This window comes from Oncorhynchus kisutch, linkage group LG4 (genome assembly GCF_002021735.2).
Source record: "Oncorhynchus kisutch isolate 150728-3 linkage group LG4, Okis_V2, whole genome shotgun sequence".
Classification (NCBI taxonomy): domain Eukaryota; kingdom Metazoa; phylum Chordata; class Actinopteri; order Salmoniformes; family Salmonidae; genus Oncorhynchus; species Oncorhynchus kisutch.
In genome coordinates this window covers 25,138,086-25,163,624 of record NC_034177.2, presented here as the reverse complement: position 1 = coordinate 25,163,624, position 25,539 = coordinate 25,138,086, and the positions used below count along the sequence as shown (strand labels likewise).

The window sequence follows — 25,539 nt, the reverse complement described above, 5'->3', positions numbered from 1 at the left end:
TTTTATTATATTTACTTTTCTGCTCTTTTGCACACCAGTATCTCTGTTTGCACATCATCAGCTGCTCATTTATCACTCCAGTGTTAATCTGCTAAATTGTAATTATTCATTCCTATGGCCTATTTATTGCCTACCTCCTCATGTCTTTTGCACACACTCTATATATTTATTTTCTCTACTATGTCACTGACTTGTTTGTGTTATTGGCTTGTTTATTGTTTACTCCATGTGTAACTCTGTGTTGTTGTCTGTGTCACACTGCTTTGCTTTATCTTGGCCAGGTCGCAGCTGCAAATGAGAACTCGTTCTCAACTAGTGGTGTGGGGGCTGTGCTTTGGCAAAGTGGGTGGGGTTATATCCTTCCTGTTTGGCCCTGTCCGGGGGAGTCCTCGGATGGGGCCACAGTGTCTCCTGACCCCTCCTGTCTCAGCCTCCAGTATTTATGCTGCAGTAGTTTATGTGTCGGGGGGCTGGGGTGAGTTTGTTATATCTGGAGTACTTCTCCTGTCCTATTCGGTGTCCTGTGTGAATCTAAGTGTGCGTTCTCTAATTCTCTCCTTCTCTCTTTCTTTCTCTCTCTCGGAGGACCTGAGCCCTAGGACCATGCCCCAGGACTACCTGACATGATGACTCCTTGCTGTCCCCAGTCCACCTGGCCATGCTGCTGTTCCAGTTTCAACTGACCTGAGCCCTAGGACCATGCCCCAGGACTACCTGACATGATGACTCCTTGCTGTCCCCAGTCCACCTGGCCATGCTGCTGCTCCAGTTTCAACTTCCACCTGACTGTGCTGCTGCTCCAGTTTCAACTGTTCTGCCTTATTATTATTCGACCATGCTGGTCATTTATGAACATTTGAACATCTTGGCCATGTTCTGTTATAATCTCCACCCGGCACAGCCAGAAGAGGACTGGCCACCCCACATAGCCTGGTTCCTCTCTAGGTTTCTTCCTAGGTATTGGCCTTTCTAGGGAGTTTTTCCTAGCCACCGTGCTTCTACACCTGCATTGCTTGCTGTTTGGGGTTTTAGGCTGGGTTTCTGTACAGCACTTTGAGATATCAGCTGATGTACGAAGGGCTATATAAATAAATTTGATTTGAACTAGCCTACCTGGTTAAATAAAGGTGAAATAAAAATAAAATAAAAAAGAGTTTAACAATGAGTGAATGAGATATGTATCCAATTTCAAACCACCTATGAACGTGATTTGAAATGTGGCTTGAAATACACTCCATAACTAAATGTATGTGGACACCTGCTCGTCAAAGATCTCATTACAAAATTCTGGGGATTAATACGGAATTGGTCCCCCCTTTGCTGCAATAACAGCGTCCACTCTTCTGGGAAGGCTTTCCACTAGATGTTGGAACATTGCTGAGGGGACTTGCTTCCATTCAGCCACAAGAGCATTAGTGAGGTTGAGCTCTGATGTTGGACAATTGGGCCTGGTTCGCAGTCGGCATTCCAATTCATCCCAAATGTGTTCTATGGGGTTGAGGTCAGGGCTCTGTGCAGCCCAGTCAATTTCTTCCACATTGATCTCGTCAAAACATTTCTGTATGGACCTCGCTTTGTGCACAGGGTCATTGCCTTGCTGAAACAGGAAATGGCCTTCCCCAAACTATTGCCAAAGAGTTGGAAGCACAGAATCGTCAAGAATGTCATTGTATGCTGTATTACTAAGATTTCTCTTCACTGGAACTAAGGAACCTGAACTAGCTGGAACCATGAAAAACAGACTCAGACCATCCACCAAACCCAGATTCGTATGTCGAACTGCCAGACGGTGAAGTGTGATTCATCACTCCAGAGAATGCATTTCCACTGCTCCAGAGTCCAATGGTGGTGAACTTTACACCACTCCAGCTGACACTTGGCGATCTTAGGCTTGTGTGTGGCTGCTCGGCCATGGAAACCCATTTCATGAAGATCCCGTCTAACAGTTATTGTGTTGATGTTGCTTCCAGAGGCAGTTTGGAACTCGGTAGTGAGTGTTGCAACCAAGGACAGATGGCCTACGTGCTTTACGGCTTACATGCTTCAGCACTTGGCAGTCCCGTTCTGTGAGCTTGTGTGGCCTACCACTTTGCGGCATTGTTGCTCCTAGATGTTTCCATTTCACAAAAGCAGCACTTACAGTTGACCGGGGCAACTCTAGCAGGGCAGAAATTTGACAAACTGACTTGTTGGAAAGGTGGCATGCTATGATGGGGCCATGTTGAAAGTCACTGAGCTCTTCAGTAAGGCCTACAGCCAATGTTTGTCTTTGGAGAATGCATGGCTGTGTGCTCAATTTTATTGTCAGCAACGGGTGTGGCTGAAATAGCCGAATCGACTAATCTGAAGGGTTGTACACATACTTTTCTTCATATAGTGTATCTTATTCCATTTGCTTTTTGGCTGTTCGGACTGCAGGAAAAATAACAGATTTGAATGAGATGTGCGAAAAAATTGGATTTGAGTCACTTCAAACGGCCAAAGTGAACAGGGCTTTACAGGCCGGCTCCTTTCACTGGCGGCTGATGAAATTCAGCGCTGACATGGAGAGCTGTGCTCTTTGACACTGCATGGTGTAATTGCAGAGATCAGCCTTTTGTGTAGCAGAGAGCAGCAATCACAGCAACCAATTATAGCACAGAGAGTGGAGTTCCCACATAGAGATGCATGTACCAGAACTCACCGGTAGAAGTACATCACAGGGTGTTTACAGTAGCTGGGTCCGGCCAGGTCTCTCAGTCTAGTGGATAGGTAGGCTCAATCAGTTGATGTATAATTCCAAATCGAATCCCAGCCCAGCAGCCCCTACCCCAAGGCCCTTGATGTACGTAAATCTGAAAGCATTGGATTGGAATCTAGCAATCCGTTTCCCACTCTGGTCATGACACCCCATTTATTATGGACTCGCATGAGACTGATAGACTTAATTTATTTGACTGTTCATTTGTCAATTAGCTTGTTCATTCATTTACCTGTAATTATTCCCCAGGCTGGCTCTTGCTGTACATTATCACTTGAATTTGATGGGATAACAGAGTGTTAAATGTGTGTGCCTTAAATTCCCTTTGAACCATGGCTTAGAGTGACCACCATTGAAGTCTATCAAACTAAACATAATTGAAGAGGAGGAGTAAAACAGTTTTGAAGTTATAGCTCTCCCAGGAGAAGCTGGCAGAGCAGTGACTTTAAAACTTTGGGGTGAAAGTTAAGTGTTTAGATCACATAGATACGTGTCTTCCGGAAACAGAACACTATCAAATCACTTTCATCCCAGCTAGCACATTTGGTTCCTTGGAAGTGGTGGGAATGTACGTTTTTGGTTTCTCATTTGTTCTGGGAATGAAGCCATATGTTTCCTGACCGATAAAACAAAGTTATTTAAATGTTCTGAGAGAGGAGGTGAAAATGTTGCATGTTCTGGGAATGTTTTTTTAGGTTGAAGGCAGGTACTAATAACATTTAACTATGGTTTCCTGGAAGTTTTTTCATTCTGAGAACAGAAATAGGTTATTTGGAGGTTTTTGAATAACTTCCTAATAACTGTCACTGAATGTTTCATTAAGACTGTTTGCTTAGGTTATCTGTTTTGAAGACATGGAAATTCATTTGTTTAGGCATTAACACATGTATTTTGTGCGGTAAGGTCTTAGTGAGAATTGAACCTGGAATTAGGGAACCACCAGGATGGAACTACTGAAGTCTAAGAATGGAACAAAAAGGGCAAAAAAAATTGTGGAAAATAAGTCTGATGAATATTTTCTAATTGGATTATGTTTTTTGAATAAGGATGTTGATTTGGGAAACCCTTTTGAAGTCACGAGGATGGTGAAGGCGTAGGGAAGTGGGTGCAGTCAAAGTAACCAGTGGTATGGTGTTGATATCGTTAGTATCCAAAGAGCAAAAGGAGCATGCATTGTGGCTCTTAAAATTATCAATTCATGGACAGCTTTGATTTTCAGAGCAGGGCACCGGTAAAAAGTCATATCTGGCATCCCGTTGGACACTGATAGTCAATATCTTAGGCTAAAAAGTGCCATGAGTGCGCTGAGAGTCGGGAAGCAAGTTCAGGGAGTGCGTTTTAATAAATAAAACAATGCACCACCATGAAAACAGAGTCAATAACACCTGAGGAAAGAACCAAGGGGAGTGACAGATATAGGGAAGATAATCAAGGAGGTGATGGAGTCCAGGTGAGTGTCATGAGGCACAGGTGCATGAGACTGGTGACAGGGATAATCAGCAGCCTGATGACCTAGAGAGTATACATGACAAGGAGTCATTTTTATTTATATTTTACATTTATTTAACCAGGCAAGTCAGTTAAGAACAAATTCTTATTTTCAATGACAGCCTAGGAACAGTGGGTTAACTGCCTGTTCAGGGGCAGAACAACAGATTTGTACCTTGTCAGGTCGGGGATTTGAACTTGCAACCTTCCGTTTACTAGCCCAACACTCTAACCACTAGGCTACCCTGCCGTTAATGAACATCGCTTGACCTGTATGGAGAATTGGAAAAAGAAGAAAAGTTTATTTGTATAATTGATGTTTGATGAAGTGTATCTACCAGCCTGTAAAGCTGGGATATATAATATATGCCATAAGAGCGTTCGTGCAAAACCCGATGCAAATTAAGAAGTGTAAAAAGTTTGGTTAAGTGTTTGCAGACGGAAGGAATATGTTATCTAAGAGACTGTGAATGTAAAATGTTACAACTGTGGTGGGGATCATGTTATTGAATTTCCTGAGTGCCCTGTCAGGGTGAAAGAGGCTGAGGTGTCAAGGATCAGGGCTGTACAGCAGATCTCCTAGGTGGAGGTGGGGGAAAGCATTTGAAGGGGCAAGAGGCCACAGTTCTGAAGAAGATATTGTGGTGGATGCACCACAACCAGTTGTTAATGTTATACATCAATCAAGTGATCTGGATACACTTATTGTGAAGAAGGTGGATTTTGTAGTATTTATAGCCACAGTTATTAATTGCACTTCACAAATGTCCAAGAAGCTGGACATCATTATATCTGCAGCCAATAAGTTTTTATGCCTCTAAGACTTAACGGCAGACGCATTGCAAGGACTACTGTCGCAGGAAAATGTCCCGCCCTCACAGGATACTTCTGAGCCTGTGTTTTTATATACAGTACCAGTCAAAAGTTTGGGCACACCTGCTCATTCAATGGTTTTTCTTTATTTGTACTATTTTCCACAACGTCAAGAGTGTGCAAAAATGTCATAAAGGCAAAGGCTGGCTACTTTGAAGAATCTCAAATATAAAATATATTTTGTATAACACTATGTCTATTTTGTATGATATAACACTTTTTTTCGTTACTACATGATTTCATGTGTGTTATTTCATAGTTTTGATGTCTTCACTAATATTATACAATGTAGAAAATAGTAAAAATAAAGAAAAAGTAGGTGTGTCCAAACTTTTGACTGGTACTGTATATGTATTCTTTTTTTACTCTGCATTTTTTTTCTCCATTTTGGGGATCTTTATTATCCACCTGTACAGTAAGTGGCGGAATGCAAATATAATTGTTGCGAACGCCATTATACCGAAGAAGAGGTTTTGTTGACGCTGAGAACAGAATGTATATGTTTTTAAAAAGCATTCTTCAAACATTCTTAGAATGTTCTTTATGGAAGGTTTTCTTAATATTCTGAGAAAAAAACATAAGGAAACCTGTTGGAAACTTTTGCTTCAGTATTGAAATTCCCACAGAAGAATGTTGTTTCTTATTATTCTCTGAACTATTTGAGAACATTTCCAATGTCAAACCAGTTTGAGAATATTCCTAGAAGATGACCAAAAATGTAATTAAATGTAACCATGTTTGAACTTTTAAGGAAACGTTCTGTTAAGTAATGAAATGCCAAGAAAATAAAGTTCATTTGCCAAGTTCCTTAAATGTGCTGAGAATGTTCCAAAACCAAGCATTTAAGAGGCACCATTCCCAGAATGTTGCGGGAAGATTGTATGCAAAATAACCATAGCACAACCACGATATCACCAAGAAACATTATGGTTCTCAGAATGTTATGGTTCAGCTGGGATATGACAGAATGTGTGATGCTATGGGTTTACTCTACTCAGCAAACTGGATGCAGTCTATCACAGTGCCATCCGTTTTGTCACTAAAGCACCTTATACTACCCACCACTGCGACTTGTATGCTCTAGTCGGCTGGCCCTCGCTACATATTCGTCGCCAGACCCACTGGCTCCAGGTCATCTACAAGTCTATGCTAGGTAAAGCTCCGCCTTATCTCAGCTCACTGGTCACGATGGCAACACCCATCCGTAGCACGCGCTCCAGCAGGTGTATCTCACTGATCATCCCTAAAGCCAACACCTCATTTGGCCGCCTTTCGTTCCAGTACTCTGCTGCCTGTGACTGGAACGAATTGCAAAAATCGCTGAAGTTGGAGACTTTCATCTCCCTCACCAACTTCAAACATCAGCTATCTGAGCAGCTAACCGATCGCTGCAGCTGTACATAGTCTATTGGTAAATAGCCCACCCTTTTCACCTACCTCATCCCCGTAATGTTTTTATTTATTTACTTTTCTGCTCTTCTGCACACCAATATCTCTACCTGTACATGACCATCTGATCTTTTATCACTCCAGTGTTAATCTGCAAAATTGTAATTATTTGCCTACCTCCTCATGCCTTTTGCACACATTGTATATAGACCCCCCCCTTCGTTTTCTACTGTGTTATTGACTTGTTAATTGTTTACTCCATGTGTAACTCTTTGTTGTATGCTCACACTGCTATGCTTTATCTTGGCCAGGTCGCAGTTGCAAATGAGAACTTGTTCTCAACTAGCCTACCTGGTTAAATAAAGGTGAAATAAAAAAAATAAAAAAAATCTCATCTTTTCAGCTTCCGCATAATATTCTGCTGCTGTTACATCTCCTGGAGATAGTACACCTCCTCCGGAAGTCATTCTACCCGACAGTAATGAGGAGCTGAGGCAGCGATGGAGACGTATGTCTCTCAGAACGTGGACCATGGTGCTTGTCGGAGGTCTGTCTGACGTACGTACCTAGGGAATGCTAGCTAATTAGCAGTGAGCAGAGAGCTTAATCCCCATCTAAGTCATTAGGCAGAGAAACAAACAGGACCCTCTGCTCTGAATGGTTGTAATTAAGAAAGATCTCTGACACCCAGCTACATGTTGCAGTCGTCTAAACTCCACTCCTCTGTCAAAACAAACTTCCCCACTCCCTGCAACCTTCCCGTACCCCTCACTCCCCCATCTACCCCCTATGTCCCTCTACTCCCAAAATCCTGGCCAGGACTGATACGCTGAGTAATGAATCCCCTTAGCACTGCTGTAATGCCACCCCGAATATGAATTTAATGATAGCTAGCGCTCTTTCACTCCCATAATCCCTTCTTTGCTTTCATTTATTCCTCTTTCTTTCCTTGATTTGAGTCATCCATGGCATTATTTGCCAGTAATTCAAACTGCCTGGATATTAGAGTGAGCTCTGGGCAGGCAGGCATGTACCTTTTAATTTATCCCTTTATCCCCTGGTGGGCTGGCGCAACATGTCCTATTTATAGCTGACAATCAAATGCAGTGACGGATGCGCTTCTTGCTGACATTGTTTAGGTCTTATCGTGATTGTACTGGATATTTCAGATCAATCTGTCCTGAGATCCATAATTACTGCATGTAAACATCAACCGTGCCCTGCAGTCAGTCATGTTCCTACACCAACACAATTGCAAAATCACTAACGCAGACAATCACACTGAATTACACACTTAGAAGCTAGTTACACATTCACGTGCTGCCAGAAAGACGAGCTTACAGAGTCAGTGAATGACGGGGTTTTGTGATGGGTTTGTCCACAAGAAATAGAGTTCAATGCCTAAGGTGAGATCAAGGCTGTAAACATTGCTTTTTTATTATTCAACATTGAGAGATGGAATATTGATCTTTGACCTTGTCAGTGTTTACATGTCACTCTTGTGGAGGAATGGTTTGAGGCACTGAGAAAAGTGTTGTGGTTAGAAAATATTTTGTTAAGCAGTAAATGTCTCACCTCATACATACAGGCACATTCATAAGGCTGCATGCATCTGATACAGTATGTATAGATTTCATGTGATGTGGAACATAATGACATGCATTGGGGTTAGGTTGGGTTGGAAGTTCATGTAGGATCGACTGTAGGCTAGGTAGGCGCATTGATTGAGTCTTAAAGTTCCCAAAGCATATTCAATCTGGAAGATGGCAGCTCTTTTCAACTGGCCCTAATTATTGGTGCACAGTCACCTTAATATGCCTCTGGAATGAATAAATTAACAAAGCATTTTCCTACATTCCCTTATGCAGATTAGAGTGAGTGTTGACACCTGGCCCACACTTGTGAAGCAGCTGTTGGAGATGGGAACAATCCAGGCTTGTTTAGATCCAAAATACCCCAGGTGGCCTGCCGCCACTCACTCCCACCCTCTCCCACTGCTCTGGGCTAGTAGACCACAGAGACGCACAGTCAAACCCTAGCTCTTACCCTTCCACCTTTGAGACTATTGATGATTTCTGAGTTCACGTTGAAGCTCAGTTAGGGAAATAACCTAAATTAACCCCTGATTACAGTGAGGACTAATGTAGCCACAAGCAGGCAGCAGCATCAATGAATTCAGCTCAATGTTAGTTCAAGTTGTACTCATGCATTCTGACCACCATTTCATGCATTACTGTACTTACAACATGAAACATGGTGCAGGACCCAGTGCAAACATTCCATACAGTAGCTTTTATTCGTAGAGTCAGTGTTTATGCTCATAGCTGCACATTTCTATTTTCCATGAACAGGATTAACAGAACTTCAAGACAGCAGTTTGATCATGTCCAAAATCTCCCAATAATTATGCTAATTGTTGGGCTGACTATTTTCAAAGCTTACAATTTCCACACAGTATCTCTTTTACTATTTTCCTTTTGAATAAAAAGAGGAAAAGAAAGGCAAACAACGAGGCCTTTTTCCCTTGTTGAATTCTTTGACTTAATTACTTCCGTAGCATGGCCTAACCCTCAGGAGACCCTGTGGATTTAGGTTTGTGATTAGAGACAGAATGGCGGGCACATAGAACCTAACCAAATGAAAACACCAACTTCAATGTGCAGTTAGGGGGAGAATAAAATGCTAATGCTTAGCATTTTAATTAAACATTATCTTTCTGAAAAACCACAATTTATTTAACGTCTACAGTATTTCCTTTTTACAAATTACTATGCTAATTTCAATATCTTGTTTCCTTTCCATTGAGGAAAGAGCGAAAGATGGCAACATCATCAACATATTGTAATCAGGAGGGTTGTGTTAATTGACTATTTGGCTTATTTGGCCTTTTCTAAATGCACCTCGCTACTGCATTGTGAAAATGCAAAAATAAATAACATTAAGCACTCAGTACTGGCACCCCTTTGCAGTCCATTTCAATGGTAGTCAGTAATTAGACTGTACACACACACACCCCACTGGGCACGCACTGGTTGAATCAACGTTGTTTCACATTTACAGTTTAGTTTGCAGACGCTCTTATCCAGAGCGACTTACATGAGAAATTAAGGTTAAGTGCCTTGCTCAAGGGCACATTGACAGATTTTTCACCTAGTCCACGTCAGTTCAATGAAATTATGTTGAACCAACGTGGAATATATGTTGAATTGACATCTTTGCCTAGTGGGACAGGCCTGGAGTCAAAATATGGATTAAACTCCTATTATCTGCATGGAATATTATGGCTCTGATTAATTTGTAAAGAGAACATAATTGAAATTGTCTGGTCTGTTAGCATATAATTAATAGAAGATAATGTCATGATCATAGATTTAGGAGAATGATACCTGTAACCTAAGAATTTACTTTATGTTTTTATGCTATGCTATTTACTTAGATGTAAAAGGAATATTAACTTTTGATATCCATATTCATCAGGTCCTCAACATGCATCAGGTTTAGAAAGATGGCATTACTTACAGGTGCTTTGGATTAGACAGGCTGTCCACTCGACATTAGACTGGACCAGGCAGTATGACTATGGTCAGCTCATTCTCATATTCACTATATTTAATGTTAGACACACAATATTCATATCAAGAGCAGGAACATGAGGGTTGATGTATGTGCTGTGATATTGAAAATAACTTTGTAGTGTATGTGCCTTGCCTAAGTGTAGTGGCAGATCGAAGCCATTAAAAAGGGTGTAAAGTGGCAACTAATCCAATCTGGCTGTAAATGCTTATTAACAAATGGCCCCTTAAATGATCATGTGGATTTGGCAGGCAGCTGGAGTCGTGTTGATTAGAATGTTGTGACATATCTCCAGGTCGTCAGTGTGGCCAGCAGTGCCTCATATTTCACAACACATCTGCATCTTCATGCCAACACATTCACCTTGTACAGCTCAGTTTGCATTTTCTTTGGAAAATTACAAAGTAGCAAAATGAAAGCCTTATACCTTAATATTGACAAAAACACAAGGTGTATGTTTCCATTCCATACAGGTTTACCATAGCTGTCATAGTCAGTAATCACCCTTTGAGTACTGTTGAAGAAAGCTGTGTGTGTGGGTATGTGTGTGTGTGTGTGGCAGCATCAAGTGCCACATGAGATGGATTCTGAATAGAGAGTGAGATGGGTCTACAGGACTTCAATACTAATGTAATGCTGTGACTGACAGATCTAGTAATCCTTTGAGAGGTACCTAGAATAAATCAGCTTTTCTATGGGATTCTCAAGTGCTTCTAAGATTATCCCCTATCATGCAGTACTCTCCTCAAATTAAATGTATCAGCCTATAATGAATGGCAATAACATGACCACGCTCTCTCGCATCCCTCACACTAATTATACATTTACACCATTGACATATTCATTCACACATCAAATCAATTAAAGCATTATGTACATGTTGTATAGTTATTTTCTCTTGTCTGACAGGTTGTGATACAGCCTGGAATCAAACCAGAGTATGTAGTGACACCTCTAGCACTGAGAGCCACTCAGGAGCCCCATAGCCTCATATTGTTATGTAATTCTACTGTTACTTTACACTGTATGTTAAGAGCTTGTAAGTAAGCATTTCACAGTAAGGTCTACACCGGTTGTATTCGGCGCATGACATTTTATTTTAATGTTACCATTTCCATGGAAACTCCTGTCCATGGTGGTGGAACGGTGTGACCTCCTTGGACTTTGCATTCCTCACAAGTGTTCACTCTTCCTGTCTGTTTCACAAGAGGAATGCTTTCTCAAGGGCATCCTTTAAACACTGTCATTTTATGCTCACTGATTCCCTCCCCTGCTTTAAAGTGAATTCCATAAATCTATCCATTTATTTAAACTTTATTTCTCACTTCATTAGTTTCAGGGACAGTGTGGCTGGCTCTGAAAAAAAGTTAGGCTCCGTTGAGAGATAAAATGTAATTTCACAGTCAACTTGCCGTGATATATTATTTCGCAACAATGGAGTGGGGCAGATAGGAATCCCACTTAGTTTCAGTATTTTGATGTAGCAGTACATCAGAGATTGGTCTCTAGGGAGGCTTGAGTGTTGGCAGGTGGCAAACATAGCAAGGACTATGGTCTCAACTACAGAGACCCTACACATTTTGGTGTGAATGACTTTTGCAGAAAATTACACATTTTACATACAGAGATAAATTAAAAATGTTAAAATCTCTTGAGAGCACAGCTCATTAAATAATAGCTTGATTGAGCTTCAGTAAATAACTGATTTGTAGAGATTGTCGGGTGACAATCGGGGCCAAGAGATAATGAGATGATAATATGGTACTGTTTTGTTCTACATAATTCTATACAATGTGGGTGTCAGTGTTATGTATTTTTCACCCGCACGGCTTTGCACATGTACACACGCCCACACAGATCAGCCAAATTAAAGAATCAAATACATAATTTATTCCAATAGCTCTGCAGCCTATTTGCTGTGCTACAGCATCACACATTGTCAAGCAGAAACATGGCACGACCTGATAAATGTCTCTCGCTTCATTAGCTGCAGCCTCTCACACCATAAAACACTGGGAGTCTCTATCGGCAATGATAACACTACATACCCACCTCGGGAAGGAAGGGAGAGTAAAACCCATGCACTACATGGGCTAGATTGCAAAAAGAATAGAACAACAACTGATATCATGCCACAAATTGTCCTGATGCTTTTCAAAGCATTTTGTTTTGGCAAATTAGATCAGAGCCACCATGAAGCCAGCAAGTCCTGGACCTAGAGGCATCTTTAATACCAAGTGTGGGTGTACATATGTGTCCATGGAGCTCAGAGTTTGCTGTTCTTCTGAAACTGTGAGACCAAGCCCAGCACCTGCTCTGTGGCTGTGATGATTTTATTGTGCATGTAGGCAGCACTGTTGGACGTGGTCTCCTGCAGGAAGTATCTGTAGTTCACCATGATGCCACAGGAGTTGGCCACTCCACGCGGGCTGGTGTCTGCATGCCAGTTCAGTCTCCACATGGTGGCGCCATTCTGCAGGTGGAAATTGGCCACAGGGTTTAGGGCATAGCCACGCCTCTTCTCTCCATAGAGGTACCAGGCACAGAGGCGCATCAGGGCGGGCTCCAGGATGTGGACCAGGTGTTCAGAACGGGTCCAGTCACCGGTGCTGATCAGCTTACGCAGGGCATCCAGGACGTTGGTATCAGGGGTTGTGTTTGTGACATCTGCCACCTTCCCCCACTCGCAGTCCGTTAGCAGCTCCACGCGGCCCTCCTTCCGGTGCTGGCTGAGCAGGCCCTGTAGCCAGGAGGAGAAGCCCGGGATGGGGGACAGGCTGGAGAACTGGGACATGTGGGGAAACTCACTCTGGAAAGACAGAAAGATAGGAGAGTTATAGTCTGAGGTAAACCTCCTTAGTATGAAACAACTCTGTCTACACCAGTTAATAAACAATACCAATGTGGTATTATAGAGAGATTAGAAATACAACTTATTAAGATACAATTAATGTATTAAACTTTTTGGTTAAAATAAGCTAAATTATCTGTCAGTGACATTAGATAATTTAGCTTGGTAAGAAGAAAAATACATGAAGTGAAATATTTAAGATATTTAGGGTCACTTTCTGCAGTGTGTACCCTGCCCTCCCTCTCTATTACTTTTAATACCTTCCATCCAAGCTCTTGACTCTGGTCCCTATTCCCTAGTGCCTCTCTGCCATCATCACATGCTGCCTGCCTGCCGCCTACGTTCCACACTCTCTTCTATCTTGCCCTTCTTTACAAGCTCTCTTCCTTGCCCTCTCTCTTCTAATCCCTGGCCTTTCTCTCCCTATCTGTTCTGTTGACTCTTGCTTGTCAAGGCTGTTAAGGTACAGAGCTGTGTGGAGTGTTGATTCACAGGAGGCTACGTGTGTCAGACAACTCCTGGAAGCAGATGTTGGAGTGTGCCTTTCCTTCTCCCACTCTCTCTCCCTCTCAGCCTCTTTCTCATTCATTCCCCTGTACTTCAATCACACGAGTTAGTGGATCTGAGGAAAACCATGTCAAGAGGTCACTTTCCAATCATTTCATCAGTTTAATTTACTGTAAAACCTTGGTCAGCGGGCTTAGATCAGGCGGGATCCTCCTCCCTTCTTCTTAAATCACAGAAAGACCTTTTATTTTCCTTCCTCTCATCCATCCATTATTATAGTGGTCTCCCAGCGGCTGTGGAGCTTTTCTATTAGCCCTTGATGTGGGGCGTAACACTGCCATGGCACTGCACACAGTCACAGTCCTGAGCCAGCCCAGAAGCTCAACGTTCTTAGTTCCCCCCCCCCCCCCCCCCCCAACTGATATGAGGGCTATTAGGATGGCCATGGGATAAATCCAGAACTCATAGGCCACAAGAAAAAGCTTTGTAAAACAAAATCAAGTTTCTGCTTCAATTCGAAATCCTCAGAGTTCAGACGGGACTACAGATAAGATGTTCAAGCCCTACAGAACAATGTACATCCCCCGATAATTTTAACCAATGTTAGGAGTGCTTACAGAACAATGGAAAGGCTAGAACACTTAGGCCAGGACTAATAGTTGCGGTAAAGAGGTCAATCGAACTCGACCAAAACAATGGAATTGCCATGGAAACGCATGGGGGAAAGGGCCGTGGTGGAAAGATCCCGAGTCTCCTCATTGTCCCCCAGCAAAATCAGCCTAGATTTAGCCTACATTGTCTTTCACACTGTTGAGGTAAAAATCTGAGTACAATACTTGTATGGATGCCAACCCCAACACGTTCATGTCATCGTCACCAATCAACTGCATTACAGTTAAAAACGACTTGACTACCACCAACAATGTATGTATGCTAGCTATGCTAACCATCTTATATGAACAGGAGTTAGCATTTAGCAGTCACTTCTTATAAACCCAAATATATCCAAATAGGACTTAAGTAACCACATTGTGGGCCTGTTACAATACATGAATCATGACGGATTTGATGAATATCCACTTTGTTAGATTAGATTTGTTGAATGTGCGCCAATCTGGTCAATAGAACGGTCAACATAACATTGACTCCTTTACCGTGTCGATGCTGCTGAATGTATATAGGGCTACTGTACAAATCAACAAGACACACAACTGCACAGACCACTTACTCTAAGCATACAAGCCTATACTCTATCAGACTATCAACTACCCTCACATCAAAACCATCTGAAATGTCATTATTTTGCTCTCGGTCTTGATTGATGTGTGGAGATGGTTATTCAATCATGCTGATATCCACTCTTTACCATGAAAAACATATCTCAGATGCAGGTAGAACTGCAAGATTGTGAGAGTATTTGGCTTAATTGAGAAACTCAAACGACTAAGAGCAATCAAAAAAATAGCCAAAGCATGTTCTATAGCCTAGACAAGCTATCATAATAACCACTCATTTCACACTGAAATGACCTCCAGCTTATGTTGAACTATTGCTGTGATTGACTGCCATCTGTTTACTGGCCGTGGCCAGAAATGCTTTGTGACGTGAGTGGTTCTCTGGAACTTCTCTGGAAGAGTGAATGGAAATCATCAGGTGACATTGAAGTAACAAACAGAGAGTAAAGGACCCTGGAGCTGGCTAATAAATCAACTAATTACGATGCAGTGGAGCAGCTGGTTTTCCTAAGAGACGTTCCACAGTGTTCAGCTAGTCACAGGAGAAGGGCAGTCCCAGTCTTTCTGTCTGCCTGCTCATTTAGACAGTGGTGATGTTATTCTCCACCCACCTGTAGCTCCCGCACAACTCTCTTGATGAGGACGTTCCCTAGCTCCACCCCCTGCAGGCCAGCCTGGGTGGAGGAGATGGAGTAGAACACTGCTGTATTGACTTTGCTCACATCCTCCTCCGAGTCCAGGGTAGCAAATTCTCTCACGATACTCTATTCGACAAGAGAAACAACATTGTTGGAGTCAGACACACAGTCAATTATCAAAATGTGGTTCATGACCTGAAAAGAGGAAAAGTAATATGAATCCACATGACAGCCAAACAAACGTATCAATGTATGCATTCTTTCATATTCCATATAAACCTCTGACCTGTATGTTATCAGAGATGTCCTCTGTGAGTGCCACATGCAGGACAACCAATGGCTCCCCTGGCATGGCAGCGTGGGTGAAGGCATAGCAGCGACGGTACGGCCCAACTCTACGCTTTATATCTGTCCAGTTTCTCACAGGGTGCACAGCTTCGTATCTGGCAGATCATAGTGATGGTTAGATATGGGTTTAGGGTAGAGGTTGACCGATTATGATTTTTCAACGCCGATACCGATTATTGGAGGACCAAAAAAGTCGATACCGATTAAATCGGCCGATTTAAAATATATATATATTTGTAATAATGACAATTACAATACTGAATTAACACTTATTTTAACATAATACATCAATAAAATCAATTTAGCCTCAAGTAGATAATGAAACATGTTCAATTTGGTTTAAATAATGCAAAAACAAAGTGTTGGAGAAGAACGTAAAAGTGCAATATGTGCTATGTAAGAAAGCTAACGTTTCAGTTACTTGCTCAGAACATGAGAACATATGAAAGGTGGTGGTTCTATTTAACATGAGTCTTCAATATTCCCAGGTAAGAAGTTTTAGGTTGTAGTTATTATAGGACTATTTCCCTCTATACCATATGTATTTCATTAACCTTTGGATGTTCTTATAGGCACTTTAGTATTGCCAGTGTAACAGTATAGCTTCCGTCCCTCTCCTCGCTCCTCCCTGGGCTCGAACCAGCAACACAACGACAACAACCACCCCAAGGCTCAGAGCGAGTGAAGTTTGAAACGCTATTAGCGCGTGCTAACTAGCCAGCCATTTCACTTTGGTCACACCAGCCTCATCTCCGGAGTTGATAGGTTTGCCTACCACCGCTCAGTCAGATACTTAGATACTTGTATGCTCAGTCAGATTATATGCAACACAGGACACGCTAGATAATATCTAAGTTTAATGCTAAGTTTAATGCTAGCTAGCAACTTACCTTGGCTTACTGCATTTGCGTAACAGGCAGTCTCCTTGTGGAGTGCAATGAGAGAAAGGCAGGTCATTATTGCGTTGTACTAGTTAACTGTAAGGTTGCAAGATTGGATCCCCCGAGCTGGCAATGTGAAAATCTGTCTTTCTGCCCCTGAACGAGGCAGTTAACCCACCGTTCCTAGGCCGTCATTGAAAATAAGAATGTGTTCTTAATTGACTTGCCTAGTTAAATAAAGATTAAATAAAAGGTGTAAAAAATACCAAAATATATATTTTTTTTTTAATCGGCAAATCGGCGCCCGATTTCCGATTGTTATGAAAACTTGAAATCGGCCCTAACTGATCGTCCATTACGATTAATTGGTCGACCTCTAGTTTAGGGTTTGTGTGTGCATACTGTAGAGGTTTCTGTGTTTACTACAGGGGCTTCTTACTGGCTGATCTTTTGCAGTATCTCACAGGGGGACTGCCAGGTGATCCTCTCCAGACGCAGCAGACCCACAGAGAACCACTCAGACAGCAGACTCTTCAGAGTGCCATTCAGGTCCTGCAGGTAAAAGGGGGGGGGGGATTGGGTAAAAACATCAGAATCCAGAGGTAAAGTACCTGTGCGCTCTGGCCAGCTACTCTTGTTAGTCTGACAGGAGGGAGACTAAACAAAACCACACCGGATGTATACTGTAGATGATATGGTGTGGCTGACACTGAAAAACATAGCTTGTTATATTTAACTCTGAACAAAAACATCTGCTTACTGATTAAAGTGATAATTAAACACGTAACCTCAGAGCCCCACACTACCAGTCCCAACACCTGACTAATGTCATCCAAACAGGATGACACTCCCAATGAGCTGCCATAGTGCTTACTAGTGGTTTTGGTCTTTTTTTCCCCTCAATCTGTTCTAGTGTAACCCTTATAAAAAAACACAGTGAACCGCTCATCACACTATCTAGTGACTGACGGCAGCATTAATAATATTCAGCCTAGCTTCCCTTACAAATCAAATCAAATGTATTTATATAGCCCTTCGTACATCAGCTAATATCTCAAAGTGCTGTACAGAAACCCAGCCTAAAACCCCAAACAGCAAGCAATGCAGGTGTAGAAGCACGGCTGATATCAGCACAGGCTGGTATCAAAGGCATGGCTGACAGTAATTGTTGTTTGCTTGCTTTTATGGATGTTTTCATTAGTGGTAGTGAATATGGAACAGGTTGTTCTGGAGCCTACAGTATTGTATTTACATTTTTTACCTTTCATTTATTTAGGGGAACCCATTGAGACCATGGTCTCATTTCCAATGGTACCCTGAGCGCAAAAATTCCATAAAATATTTTCCAATAAAAACATACAAATAAAACTACAATTTATGCACCATTTTCTCAACAATACACATTTTAAATACTCAATCAAAACAATTACAGCTCTCACTCATATTTTAATACTTCAAAATTGAGGTGAGGTATGCTGGGGAGACATAGACCCAGGCCTTGCACTTCAATAATCGCATCGCCATATGAGCAGGGTATAGTCCTCTTCCAAATATCTGAATTCATTATGGCAGAGAAAGGCTCTCTCAAAAAACAAACAGTACACGCATTGAGGGATACACAAATCCACACCATTACACCTGGCTGCATGAATTCAAATGTACTCCATCTGACTTGCCTAATAAAAGTTAAATTAAAAAAATATATATATATATATATATACACACATACATACATACACACACATATAAATAAATCAAATTTACAGAAGCCCCTGGGCAAGTCGACAGCCAAACATGCCTATGTTCACTATGAATTACTGTACCCGCCAATCATAATATGCACTAAAATTGCTCACCCAACAAAAAACTTAAAATTATTTTCAGGCCTCAATATGAAAATGTAGGCCTACCCCTTCCAAAGTAGCCAAAGGAATTGGCTATTCTTCACGAAACACTCATTATTTACATATTTACTTATCTAGATTAATTTCTCCCTGGAAAGCACTACTTTAGAGGTACCACATCCACATAACCCACAGGCCCAAAAACTGAAAAACCGCACATTTAAAAAAAATGTGTGCGTGCGTGTTTGTGTGTGTCTGCTCGCTCACACCAAAAAAGCCAAACTTAGAATCTGATAACAGGCACAAATACATAAATCTGAGATTGATAAAACCCTGAAAAGGCATTGATATCATGCTGTGTGAAAATAAAACCGCAGCTGCCGCCTTGTCTCTGGGTGGAAGGAGCTCACAATTCTTAGTCACACAAAAGTAAAGAAAAACTGGGAAAAATCTGTATTTCATTTGCATTCGTCAAGTTTAGTGACATGGAAATAGAGGAGAGAGCGAGAGAAGAGGAATCAAACAAATACAATTGTTTAAACCCCCTTCTCTAGCCTTAATGGCTGTGACAATAATGTGAGCCTTTGAAAAAAGCTTGAGATTCAAATCCTTAAGAGAAAATGACTTAAGTCTTTCATACCAGTAAAATTAGGAATTTGTGTTGCATGCCACAGTTGCTACACAGTAGCTACACAGTAACTACACAGCAGCTACACAGTAGCTACACAGTTGCTAGATTGCATGCACAAAGAGAACAAAAAGAAAACTGTGATGCATATAAAACAGTAACCAAAGCCAAAGTTATTCAGTTGTGCAGCCAAAGTTTCCATGGTGCAACAGGACAGCCCCTCAGCCCCCACTTCACTACGTGCCTTTTGCTCCAGTAGGCCTAGATGACGTGAGACTTATTCTAAAATTGCTTCTGTGACAAACCACAACTAACATACTTGTCAAATGTGAGGGACCACGACACTAAATTCACAGTAAAAGTATTTTATGAATCCCAGTTATTTTCCTCATCTCCAAGGTAATTTTGTGCACAGGTGAAGATGAATAAAAACAGTGAGAAAATAAAATCGATAGACTGACAGCAGGAAACAAATCTACTGTGGAATTCAAAGTGACACTTCTAAAGAACCTTAGTAATTGCAGTCTTGACCAATGTTCCCTCTAAGCTACGCGTGTGGCGCAGAAATATCAGCCCACAGAGAGAAGCACGAGGTTGAACTTCACTCAACTTTCTAGAGCAGTGGTCACCGACCGGTCTATCTCCAAACATTTCTGTAAATGGGTAGACAAACTGTTGCCATTTTCAACCATTTCATGTACAAACTCTGCCTTCCTGGCGGGCCCAGTCTACTGCACTCTTCCTCAGCTGAGACTGACCATCAGATTCAGGCAACATCAGCCCAGTAAAATGAAAAAGTGTAAAGCAAATTATTTCAAATGTATGCTAACTCAGCTGTGCTTAACAAGTAATACAACAATGGACAATATGCGGTGATAATGTATTGGGCCTATAGCTTACTGCACAAACCTCATTGCTATAGTACTGTTTATAATAGGTTAATGTTGTATAGGTTAACTAAGTCATCTTGCATTTTGATTCAAAAGTGATCTTGATTCAGAAAAGTTTGGTGACCATTGTTCTAGAGTTTTCCCTGTTAACACTATCAACATCTCCCTTTACTTTGGCAATTGTGATCAAATCAATGCAATATTAGTCACTTTCAATTCAAAATAGAGAAACAAAACAAACTATGCAAGAGATTTTGTTGTAGGCAGAACACACTACTCAGCCCGTACTCTACACAGACTAGTGAGGCATAAACAATCAGAGCTGCAGAAGGCCTATACGCAAATAGACCATCGCCATATATGGATCTGTGCCATTTACTTTGAACTGGACCGCATTTACAGCATGAGCGGTCGTGAGTAGATGCGCTTGTTTTGAGATCAAAGCGAGAAGTGGATGTAGCCACGTTAGCACATTTTGTTGATATCCTTTGCTAATTAGTGAGTTATTAACCTAGTTATAGATTACTTTTACTCAGCAATAGGGGAGTGATTGCATCCTACAAGAGCACAAAACGTATACATTTCTAGACATCTTTGAAAAGTGAGTCAGATAGATTTTTTTCTGTCTTTTCTGTGTTGCATTTTAAGACACACTTGAATAAGCTTAGTAGCCAATAGGCAGAGGGTAATATAGTTTGTCTGATTCTCTGTAATAAATGGTATGGGAATGCATTTTATTTTGTAAAGTGGTGTCTTGCATCAAACAACAACATTTTCAGTTACCTCCTTGTCTGAAGGAAAAGTGGATAAACAGGTTAATATCAAATTAAATTCTCATGGAATGTAGGCCTACATTGAACACCACACATTGGGCTGCTACTGTAGGATGATCAAACAGCTATATCCATGTTAAAATGTTATGGGATGCATTTTCTCCATTGTTTTTGAGGGCAGGCTACTCTGGCAGGCTTACATTATGATCAAATAGCCACAGTATCCTACATGGCCATTGTTAAAACTGTAACTTAAAGAGGGTACAGCCTCAGTGGTCACAGTAAACGTGTGCTGGAAGTTGCACAGAATTTTCACAACATTCAAGTTTGCGCTCAGCTGACATGAAATTTGCTCAGCGACAAAAACAATTTTGAGGGAACATTGGTCTTGACCATTTCAAACTTATTAGGCTAGGCCTATTTGATAGTTCAGAATTGAAAAAAAAATACATTTCCTGCTCGTCTTTCTGATGTTTTAATCACTATAACGATTATGAAAACCTCTCTTCCCACAAACACATTCTATTGTAGGTGAGAGGCTCTCATTTACATTCAAGAGGGGCCATACTTGCGAAGTTGAACCTGGACCTCAGTCTCAAAATGCGCATCATCCAATTACGATCGTCGATGTAGTTGCGCGTGATAGAACGTTATATTGCAGCTGGTCCCATTAGGTAGCCTGGCACACAGTAGCCCTATGCTAACCTCACCAGGTTTTAAAAAAAAGAAGGTTTTATTAACGAATTCTACATCAGCCTATCAAAAACCTTAGACTTTATATCCACCAACCAAAGGCATTTCATAAAATAGATCAACCTGGCCACCAGAGGTATGTTTTAAACCTCCAAATTCAAAGTTTACTTTTGTTCCACTAGGTCTGTAAAGTGTAGAGTCCCAATATTGCATGATACATCCTTGACTATTAAGTAGCGTTATATCGCATGCAACTATGTCCACGATTTTAATTGTCTGATGCACATTGAGACAGAGGTCCAGGTTAAATTTAAACTTCTTCTAATGTTGCAGTGTATGGAGGCCACATTTCTTTCCCAAAAGTAAGGGGGACATTGTATACAGTACAGCTATTTTCACCTACTGCATTGACAGTGCCACCTTTGTTAAAGTAACTCCTCTCGTTATCATGGCAGATTTCTCAAACACAGGTAAAGGGGAAAAGAGCTGGTCCAGCAGAACATAACCAAATCCCTGTGAGACTTAACTAATCTATAAAGAGGCCAAATAATAACTGGAGGGAAGATGCTGGAAAACTAAACAAAGCATGTCTTAATTGATGACCAATTAGATGTTCCAGTTAAGCAATTTCATCTCTGCTTTTTCACCTCCATGTCCCACAGCACCCAAGGGGAAGCAAGGGGAACAATACTTGTATCTATTAAATAAGGTCTTTGTCAGACACACTGATGTGGATACAAGATGGTAAATTGCCTCAGAAAGGGATGGAGGAAGTGATGGGTTTAAGAGTATAATGTCTGATTGGACTGATCAGCGGCGGACTGGGACCAGAAATCAGGTCTGGCATTTGACAAACCGGACAATGTTTTTTTACTTGAGACCCCAACATGGACTATTTGTTTTATCCCTCAAGGCACACAGGCCCATTATTAGCCAGATAATGATACTTTTGTGAAGAAACAAAAACAACTTAAGACAGGCCCAGTAGGCTAAAAGTGGACCATCCCATCTAGCATTTTCCCTAAATGCCAGGTGCCTAGTTGGAACAAAATCTTGCAGTACCTGCGGCACTCCAGGAACAGGGTTGCCTACCCTGGGCCAATGCTGTAATGGGGTCATTCTTACAAATCTGACCAAACAAACAAACAATTCTCAAGTGTAATTTTTCATGAAGATTAGGATCTGTAGATAATCTATTTCATCATTATTATTGTGTTTTTGTTTATCAGATTATGCATTTTACAAACATTAAAATTCTCATTACCGCAAGTTTTCAAAGTCCAAAAAAGTTATAAATAAATCAATATGAAAATGTGCAAAATTCAAGCAAAAATGTACAATGTATTTAAAATAAGACACTTCCCCAAAAACTCAACATCTTAGTCCTTAGAATGGTAGATTTTTTGCAGATGCATCATGGTTTTACAACTCATTTTACTATAAACATTTTAAAACTGGTTTAATGAAAATCACCCAGGAGATATGCTATGCTAACAGTAAATATAATAGGTTAGATTGTCAGATGGTCATGACATTTTAAAAATAAAACTAACGTACTTTTCTTCACTAGGGCAAAAGTCATCTGAGCTGAACTGTTCTAGCAGTCAGGTTGAAATGGGACACCAATATTAATGTAGGTCAAGGGGGGCTTCCACGTCATACCGCGTCAATAGGCCTTTTCAAAATGCCAACACTTTATTTAGTCCGTACATAGTATAGGCCTGCATCTGATTTAACTTTGACACACACATTTTCAATGTACCTATTCATTGGGTACATTATATTTGGAACCTATTTCGTCTATTTTGTTTCTTGGCAATCTGTCATATATTAGCTTGTTTGTAAGCAAATCAAGTGTATTATGTTAGTGTTTCCAATGGAAATATAGCTAACATTTTCAATCACACCTGTCTGGTTATAGTGAAAGTTACTATTTTGGCAGGTGCAGTCAGACAATTCTGTTATTCTCTTTTGCTTAGCAATTCCCCAAATGCTCATGAATGACAGTCGATTCCAAGGAGAGAAACACCTGTGCTTTTATATATAATTCCTGACTGCACCCTAGGAACAGGCTGTACCTGTCAAATATTTCCAAAACGCGAACGGAATTGACATTAACGGGCCAAGTTGTAAACAATGCCTTTACCCGAATATGAGGACTGTCACTTGCTTTAGATGATATTATTTCAAGCAGATCTGCACGTAGGTCAACCAGAAACTTCACTCCCGATTCCACCCTACTTATGTGATTAAGCAATTGTTTATAGCGAGGAGTCAGACTGTATCGTAACCTGTCCTCTACTTGCAGTATTGTAGCCAAGTCCCTTTGTTGAGTGTCGAGCAGCTTCCCTGCTAGCTCTGAAACTCCTTTGTGGTCAACACCAAAATCGTGTGACAACTTTGCCAGTAATTGTGACTTCTCTTCCTTTTCAAGGCTTCTGTAGAAATGCATAAATTCCACACTGTTCGATTCTGGGGGAGGCGGGGACTTCTCTCTCGTCTCATATGTAGGTAATGGTACCACAACCCTCGTCAGTATTTCCTCCATGGATCTGACAGGGCCAGCCGAGGTGGACCGAGAGCGCACGCTTCGAAATTCCAAGGCCTCTACCTGTAAAACCGTTCCCAAAACACTTCGATGTTGCCAGCACCTCACACCACTACGCAATGTACAAATTATGTGCTGGGGTCTCATCGCAGTCTGGACGTTCTCTCTTTACAGTTGTAAATCGTAACACACGGAACACAACACAATCAGTTCCGGTGTCTTATTAAAGTGACAGTACTTTCACAACCGACCTTTTCAAACCTGTTCCTCCAATGACACTCTCCCCACCTTAAAATGCTAGGTTAAATTGTGGAATCTTTTTATCCCACGTGGTCGACCTTTGCCTCTTGTGTATGGGAGAGCAATTATGTAACAAAAATATACATATTGAGTTGGAAAAGAGTGGACAGGTTCCACCCAGACTACTAAATTCCACCCAGACTAAAATTAAAGCGATGTCTATGAACCTAAAATATTACTTTATTAAATACATATTTAGTTCCCCCCCAAATAAAAAATACTGAAACATTTTAAAAGTTTGACTTTTTAGCTAAAACTATACTAAATATATTCACATTGCCAAATAGTTTATTAAAACACACAGTTTTGCAATGAAGGTCTACATTAGCCTCAGCAGCACTCTGTAGGGTAGCACCATGTTGTAGCCAGAGGAAAGATAGCTTCTGTCCTCCTCTGGTACACTGAATTCAATACAAAACCTAGGAGGCTCATCCCAGGTAGCAATATTTATCTGGGCTGGACCTGGCCCACATAGGCCACTTGTGTCGCCCACATGTGGTTTGGAATTAGGGCCCTGCAGTGGCCCAGATGTGGCAGCCATAACTCAGCCAGAATTGACCCACCTTGTAACTACATTTCAAATCAAATCAAATGTCACATGCGTCAAATACAACAGACCTTACAGTGAAATGCTTACTTATGAGCCCCTAACCAACAATGCAGGGTTTTTTCAAATGCAGATGAGAATAAGAAATAAAAGTAACAAGTAATTAAAGAGAAGCAGTAAAAAAACTATACCGAGACAATATAAGGGGGGCACAGGTTAGTTGAGGTAATATGGGGCAATGAAAAAAGTCTGGTTAGCCATTTGATTAGATGTTCAGGAGTCTTATGGCTTGAGGGTAGAAGCTGTTTAGAAGCCTCTTGGACTTTGTGCTCCGGTACCGCTTGCCGTGTGGTAGCAGAGAGAACAGTCTATGACTAGGGTGGCTGGAGTCTTTGACAATTTTTTGTGCCTTCCTCTGACACTGCCTGGAATAGAGGTCCTGGATGGCAGGAAGCTAGGCCCTAGTGATATACTGATCCATTCGCACTACCCTCTGTACTGCCTAGGGGTCGGAGGCCGAGCAGTTGCCATACCAGGCAGTGATGCAACCAGTCAGGACCATATTAGTTTGTTGGTGATGTGGACACCAAGGAACTTGAAGCTCTCAACCTGTTCCACTACAGCCCCGACGATGAGAATGGGGGCGTGCTCGGTCCTCCTTTTCCTGTAGTCCACAATCAACTCCTTTGTCTTAATCACATTGAGGGGGAGGTTGTTGTCCTGGCACCACACGGCCAGGTCTCTGATCTCATTCCTATAGACTGTTTTGTCGTTGTCTGTGATCAGGCCTACC

At 41.4% G+C, this 25,539-nt stretch overlaps 1 protein-coding gene across 1 annotated transcript; it reads right to left on the bottom strand.

Moving 5' to 3' along the window:
* Positions 1 to 8,762: 8,762 nt before the first annotated feature.
* Positions 8,763 to 24,128, bottom strand: LOC109889306 (malonyl-CoA decarboxylase, mitochondrial). Its single transcript, XM_020480645.2, has 5 exons — positions 23,498 to 24,128; positions 16,963 to 17,075; positions 15,581 to 15,737; positions 15,268 to 15,420; positions 8,763 to 12,872 (listed from the first exon to the last, which is right to left on the bottom strand). The coding sequence occupies exons 1-5, from the start codon at positions 24,044 to 24,046 to the stop codon at positions 12,330 to 12,332; spliced, it is 1,515 nt and encodes a 504-aa protein (XP_020336234.1). The 5' UTR covers positions 24,047 to 24,128; the 3' UTR covers positions 8,763 to 12,329.
* Positions 24,129 to 25,539: the final 1,411 nt, after the last annotated feature.